Source organism: Anomalospiza imberbis, chromosome 15, assembly GCF_031753505.1.
Source record: "Anomalospiza imberbis isolate Cuckoo-Finch-1a 21T00152 chromosome 15, ASM3175350v1, whole genome shotgun sequence".
Lineage (NCBI taxonomy): Eukaryota > Metazoa > Chordata > Aves > Passeriformes > Viduidae > Anomalospiza > Anomalospiza imberbis.
In genome coordinates this window covers 16,610,285-16,617,136 of record NC_089695.1, presented here as the reverse complement: position 1 = coordinate 16,617,136, position 6,852 = coordinate 16,610,285, and the positions used below count along the sequence as shown (strand labels likewise).

The 6,852-nt window shown below is 54.5% G+C and overlaps 1 protein-coding gene across 2 annotated transcripts; it reads right to left on the bottom strand.

The window, feature by feature from the left end:
• Positions 1 to 1,948: 1,948 nt before the first annotated feature.
• Positions 1,949 to 6,414, bottom strand: DUSP1 (dual specificity phosphatase 1). 2 transcript variants are annotated; one of them, XM_068206179.1, is made up of 4 exons: positions 5,927 to 6,409; positions 5,664 to 5,812; positions 5,332 to 5,551; positions 1,949 to 4,829 (listed from the first exon to the last, which is right to left on the bottom strand). In XM_068206179.1, the coding sequence occupies exons 1-4, from the start codon at positions 6,294 to 6,296 to the stop codon at positions 4,459 to 4,461; spliced, it is 1,110 nt and encodes a 369-aa protein (XP_068062280.1). In that variant the 5' UTR covers positions 6,297 to 6,409; the 3' UTR covers positions 1,949 to 4,458. The 2 variants fall into 2 exon arrangements, with proteins under 2 accessions (XP_068062280.1, XP_068062279.1); XM_068206178.1 differs by having other exon boundaries at positions 5,664 to 6,414.
• Between the last annotated feature and the right edge of the window lie 438 nt (positions 6,415 to 6,852).

The window sequence follows — 6,852 nt, the reverse complement described above, 5'->3', positions numbered from 1 at the left end:
TCTGCTTCTCCCCAGTCTCTCCTTTAATACCTTGGTCCCATTTAACCTTTCACACCCTTGATGGGTGCTAACAGGACCGGCCTGTGCCACCCCTGGATTGCCAGCCTCCATCAGCTGTGGCCTCTGGCACTGCCCTGTAGTAAGCAGAGTGTTGTGAGGAGCCACACACGGCACAAATCTTACTAATTTGTTCTGTCAGCACCAGTGGATTTGAGCCCGTGTTTGAACTGTTTTGCCAAGCTCCCACCAGCCTTGGATGGGAACAGATTTGGGGAAGCCAAAGCCCTGGGCAGAGTCTCCCTGGCTGCATTGAGAGCCTGTCACAGACGCTGCTGCTGGGCCAGCAAAAGGATAAGAAAGAGGTTTAGATGGGGTTTGAGGTGTCGTGATTTCTCACCTCACTGTGACAGTCACACACCACGACCTTTTCTCCTTCCCCATCCCTCTGTGACTGTGGAGTGGGGACTGCGCTTGATCATCACCTCCAAACAGCTCTCAGTGCCCTTTCTGCTACGCTGGAGCCAGGCAGAGGAAAAAACCCAGGTGGTAACCAGGCCAGTACGATTTGCCTGTGTGTGATCTGGTTGTAATGTTCTTTTTCTCAACGTAATGGCATCACACATCCTTGTGGCCCTGCGAGTCTGATCCTGGGGTGACTAATTCAGGATAGTCCCTAAGCCTGAGTACACCCTGCACCTCTGCAGTGCTGATGACAACAGGCAAAAGCTCTGAGACAAGGAAATTACCCAAGACACATCTAATCTGGAGCTCTGTGCCTGTTTGTCATGTGATAACTGGGTAGGCTGTGTCCCCTGAGTGTTGCATCTCGCTGGGGGGAGTACACAGGGCTCCTGTGCTGTGTCCCCTTGTGGGCTGGCCAGGGACACCCCTGGGCTGTGGGGACACACCTGTGGGTGCTGTGCTAAGTGCTGCCACGACTCGTGTTCAACTTGGGGTGTTTTGGCGGCATTTTGGGGACCCGAAGGGCTCGGCTGTGTGTCCCCATGGCTGCTCTGCAGGGCACAATGGCCATTGTTTGCCTTCGGGGCGGGTGAGCAGCCTCTGCCTTGGGAGGAACAAAGCCCGGAGCCAGTTCCTGCAAACACAAAACATGCCTTTTTATCACTTCATGACAAATTGGTTTGTCAGCAGCAGGAAGTGATGTTACCGCCGTCCTCAGCGAGGGGAAACTCCTCGTGGTTTCCATGGGGATGTATGCAACTGGAGAGCTACAGATTTATACAGACTGGAAGCCCCACACACGCCTGCTGCGAGCCAGGATTCTGGGGATTGGATACCACGGGATGGTCCCAGCTGAGCTCTGCTAGCGCGGGGGGACAGCCAGCTCATGTTGGAGCAGGGAAATGGGAATTTAAAGCCCTAAACCGGGGTGAACTGCGTGCCTTAATATTCCAAACAAACAAAGCAGCAGAGCTGGGAGAATAAATAAGGGGTGAGAAGTAAAGATTTTTCCACAAAGTTCAGCCTGGCCGTGCCACCAAGGCATCCTCCTCCTCTGGCCCTCATCCTGCTCCTTCCCCATCCCTCCCAGCAAACCCCCCAGCTGATCCCATCCATCTCCCCAAAGCCCCAAAGGTCCCAAAGTGGGACCACCGAGGTGACATTTGGCAGTCTCACTCTGACCTCTCTCCCCACCACGTCCTCCCCTTCCCACCGGGAGCAGTTTGGGATCTGGGCGCGATCCCATCCACAAAAAGTCTGCAGGAGCCTGAGACTGGGCAGCGCCAGACTCGGATTACAGGGAACAGCAGAGGGATCCCGATAAAGACTTGGAAAAGGGCATCGGATGTCAGAGCTGGAGGTGCTCGGCGGTGGCTGCGGGGACCACAGCCCTGCTGGCTGCTCACAGCAGGCTTTGTGCTGAAGCAGCTCTTCTTTTGCACCCCTCTGTCAGGTGCCTGCTTAGGTTCTAAAAGCTGATCTGCTGCCAGGTAATGAGTTTTATTGTTCCAAGAAACACATAAACAAGCTCCCGCGGCTGTCAGGGAGCGGATTTCTGTTTGAATTGCGATTAACAGGCAGGATTTTTTTTATCAGTTGCATGGCCAGCGCTGCCAAGGTTGTATTTTTCCACTGAACGGGCTCTGCTTTGCTTTGAAGGTGAAAGTTTGTTCCACCCTTTACTGCAGGTGTAAAAAGGCTCACGTATTCAGAGACAGTCTTGCATATTTAATCAGGACAGCAATGGCAGGTTCGACGTGCCAAGGGATTTTCCACGGACAAAGGGGTTTTGTAGGATTTGCAGCACAGGACAGGTTTTGGGGAGGACATTCTTTTTGAGGTTTGGGTACATTTCAGGAAAATACGAGTTTCTAACTTCACTTCTCAGTGCCCGGGGATCTCTCCTCTTTTAGCTGCTCCATTTTTTCCCCTCCCTTGGTGTCATGTTGAAAGTCGGTGAGGGCTGACGCGCGGTGCTGACGACAGAGCTGCTTCGGAGGGGCAGCTCACGTGGAAGAACTTCAGAGGCAGCAGTGCATCATCCTGTCCTTCAAGGGCACCTTCTCCCAGGAGAACAGGCCTGGATTTTAGCACCATTAATACCCCAGGTAACTTGCAGGATTGCAGCAGGAGTTTGTGGTGCTTTGCTGTGTGACGACAGCACAGCTTCTTTATGCTCACAAAAACCTTCACCTGTACACTAAAGATCACAACTGCTTAAATTCCTTGATTTTACAGTCACAACCTGCTGTGTGTGCCCGAGCACAACCCTTTTTGATGGGGCAAAAGTTGGATTTGACTCTTTGAATATCAGATATGCAGGAACTGGTAGCTCCCTTCTGGGGTGAATACGGGAAACCCGAAGTCCTGCCGCTCCCTCAGCATCCCTCTTCCCTGTTACCAGCAGTACCCTGCCTAGGAAACCAAGCTTCCAGCTGCATCCCACAGCCCTCAGCTTCCCTGGGAAGGGGCTGTCACAGCAGGGATGCTGTCCTGCCCCACAGAGCCCATGAGAGGTGCAGTTCTGTCACAGGAACCCTTTGCTGCCCATCTCCCTGCTCCTGCTCCCAGAGCTGCTGTTGGAGCTCCCCTGCCCGGCTTCGGCTGTGCTACATCACCTCTCCTCACTGCCTCAACAGAAACACACCAGATCCAAGTCACTCTAGTGATAATCTCCAGCAGGAAAGAATTTATTTGGGTCTGGGTAAGAAAGTCAGTGAGTTGCTGGTTACCTGATGCCTGGTCATGCCCCGATTTGTTTACAGAGATAGCCCAGCCAGCCAAACACTTCATTCCAGGCATCAGAGGCAGTCTGAGATGCAAAAAGGATTTAAGGAGGTGGGACAGAAAAAGAAAAACACTTTGTGAGTTTGTGCCAAGCCTTAGAGATCTGTTACTAACAGGTTAATTTTTAGACTTAACCTTTCAAGCATTAGAAGTAAACAAGGAACAAGGAAGCTTATTCCTCCTTCTTAGGAGAAGCACTATTTTAAATTCACTGTAGCCCAGTGCCCAAGTCTCAGCTGGTTCTAACTGTTACAGCCATCAGGGCAGCCAAATCCACTCCCAGCTGAGAAGCCAGCCTTGGCTCCCTGCCACTGCACACAATTACATGGGGACAAAGAAAAGCTCAGGTTAAGAACCTGCAGTAGTTTCTAGTCAATTATGTTGTTTAAACCCATTTTTCTCAGTCAAGACCCGAGGCCAGAAGAGTTGAAAATTACAGCTCTTCACCCCGGAGCTTCACATGAGTTTTGCAACTGTGAAATGCAGTATTTTAAAGAATATATAATCCAGATGAATAGAAATACCATAATTTATTCCGTTTGTATAAAAAAAGTTATAATCATGTAACAAAACTATGTCTTCATAAGAAGAAATATATTATTTCACATCATAAATAAAATCAGCAAACATACAACCCTTGGCAACTCAAAAAAAAAAGCACTCGCCTGGTGCTTTCATGTCAGTGCTTGGGAAACAAGAAGAGCTGACAGATATACACACACAGGATTATTGTACCAAAAAATACTGAGGTATTTGGTTTCTCTAGAACTGAAACTTTACGTTTGTGAAGGCAAAAAAAAAACAAAAAAAAAAAAACAAAAAACCCAACAACAATGCACTAATGTAAAAATAAATAAATAGGACTGTCATATAAAAGGGGACAGCATCAGTGTTGCTCAGAGTGTCCAGGAATGGGAATACTGGTGAGCATGCTACTAAACACGGAGCAGGCTTGGGACAGACAGAAGACAAGGAGGGACAGCTCAGGAAGAGTCAATGTCCTTTGATCTCTGTGCACACATCCAGACATTCGCTTGAGACGTCAGAAACACCTGGTTTCTCTGGAACTGGGTGAGCTCCTCTCCACTGAGGACACCGTTCTGGGACACGCAAATGACTCCCCACAAAACACAAGTGACACTGTCCCTGTCGTTATTGCACTTCTGAGACAGCAAGTCTGAGTCCTGGCCACGTTTTTCAGCTGCTTTTTCAGCAGCTCGGGGAAGTAGTGATGGGGCTCTGAAGGTAGTTTAAAGCACTGGACGTGGTGTGAACCGGGATGGAGACGGGGAAGTTGAAGACCGTGGTGGTCGATGCCCCTCTGTCCAACACTGACATCGCGGGGCTCCCGGCTTCTGCTGAGCAGTTGGGGGCCAGGACCTGCGACTCGAACTGAAGCAGCTGCCCCATGAAGCTGAAATTTGGGGAGATGATGCTTCTCCTCTGCTTGACAAACTCGAAGGCTTCGTCCAGTTTGACTCTGTTGGTCCTCATGAGATAAGCGAGGCAGATGGTGGCTGAGCGGGAAATGCCAGCCTGGCAGTGCACAAAGACCCTTCCTCCCTCGTTCTTCACAGAGTCTGAAAGAATCAAAGCACACAGTTAGCAAACAAGTCTCACTGCTTCCAGAGGTGGGAAAAGCACAGACTGCTGTTTTACATTTCTTTAATCCATCCCTTCCTTAGCCTAATAGGTACACACGGAGCTTTTGAGACAAAGGGAGTCTTTGTCCCGAGGAAAGCAGCTATTTTCACTCCGGGCTCCAATTCCAATTATACTAATAGCTCCTCCAGGTCACTTTAGCAGTCTTGCAAGATTACGTTAATACTGATCCGCTTAAATTCACTCTTTTCTGCAAGACCAGTGCCTCTTGAATCAAGATTCCCAACAGCTTTTCAAAGCTAAGATTATGCCAGTGAGTAGAATTAAACTAATGGAAACGGTCCCCGAATTTATCTTCCCAGTGGAATGCTATTCCCCAATCTCAAGTGGAGGATTTACTGGGGAAAAACCATGCCAAAAAAAAAACCCCAGGGGACATTAACCCAGAAAAAGCGCGGATTGCAGAAAGAGCTCATTTACCGATGAAATCGATCGCCTCGTTGAACCAGGAGCTGATATCCGCCTTGTGGTTGTCCTCCACGGGGATGCTCTTGTACTGGTAGTGCCCCTCGAAGTGGTTGGGGCAGTTGGCCGACACGTTGATCAGCGCCGTGATCCCCAAAGCGTCCAGCATGTCCTTGCGGGAAGCGTGATAGGCGCTTCCCAAGTACAGGAACGGCAGGATTTCCACGGGCCCGCCCTGCAACAGAGAGGAACAGCCGCGGTCACGGCCGGCCGGCGCTCCGCGGCAGCGCCCGCTCCGCTCCCCGCTCGGCGCGGCGGCGGCTCCGCCCGCTGCCCCCGGCGCTCACCTGGTCGTAGAGCGGCGTCCCGCAGGAGCTGCAGCCCGAGTCGGCGCTGCCGGGCGCGGGGCTGGCGCTCAGGGGCAGGCTGAGCCCGGCGGGGGCGGCCGGCTTGGTGCAGAGCTCGGAGCAGGCGGACGCGAAGGCTTCGTAACCTCCTGCGGGGGCAGAGCGGAGAGAGGGGCGCGGGGTGAGCGCCGCGCGGCCGGGGGGCGAGCGGGGCGGCCCGGCCCGGCCCCCCCGTCCCCTCCGGCGCCCGCGGGGCCACTCACCCTTGAGGAAGCAGATGCGGGCACCGCGGGCCTCCCGGCAGAGGGTGCCGAGCGCCAGCAGCATGGTGCTGTCGCGCTTGGGCACTTCCAGGTCGGCGCTGCGCTCGTCCAGCAGCACCACGGTGTGGAAGAGCCCCTGGCGCAGGCGGGCGCGGAGCTCCTCGTTGGGCACGACGTGCTCCAGAGCCAGGGCGCCCTTGGCGCGGCGCCGCACGATGGTGCTCAGGCGGACGTTGCAGGAGCCGCGGATGTGCGCGGCGTTGAAGGAGAAGAAGGAGCGGCAGTCGAGGACGAGGCACTGCGCGCCGCGCTCCTGCAGCAGCGCCCGCAGCGCCTCGCACTCCAGCGCGCACACCCGCAGGTTCACCATGGCCGGGCAGCGGAGGGCTGGCTGGACGGTGGGAAGGAAGGGAGGGAGGGCAGGGCAGAGTGCGCGGAGGTGCCGCTGTCCCCGAGTGTCCCGGTGTCCCGGCCGCGCTCGGCCGCTCCCGCGCTTATATCGGGGCCGCGCCGGCGGGACGGCGTTTTCTCAATGGGGCCGCGTCACGTGGGGGGTGGGCGGGGCTGCCGGTGACGTCACCCTGATCGCGCGCCAGCGCGGGCGCGCCCGGCCCCGCCGGTGTGACGTCATCGCCCGCGGGGCGGCCGGGGAGCGCGCCGGTGTGTGAGAGTGTGAGAGTGTGAGACCGGGACCCCCCCACTGCACACCCAAACACACCTGGACACGTGTGAGAGTGTGAGAGTGTGAGAGTGTGAGACCGGGACCCCCCCACTGCACACCCAAACACACCTGGACACGTGTGAGAGTGTGAGAGTGTGAGAGTGTGAGACCGGGACCCCCCCACTGCACACCCAAACACACCTGGACACGTGTGAGAGTGTGAGAGTGTGAGACCGGGACCCCCCCACTGCACACCCAAACACAG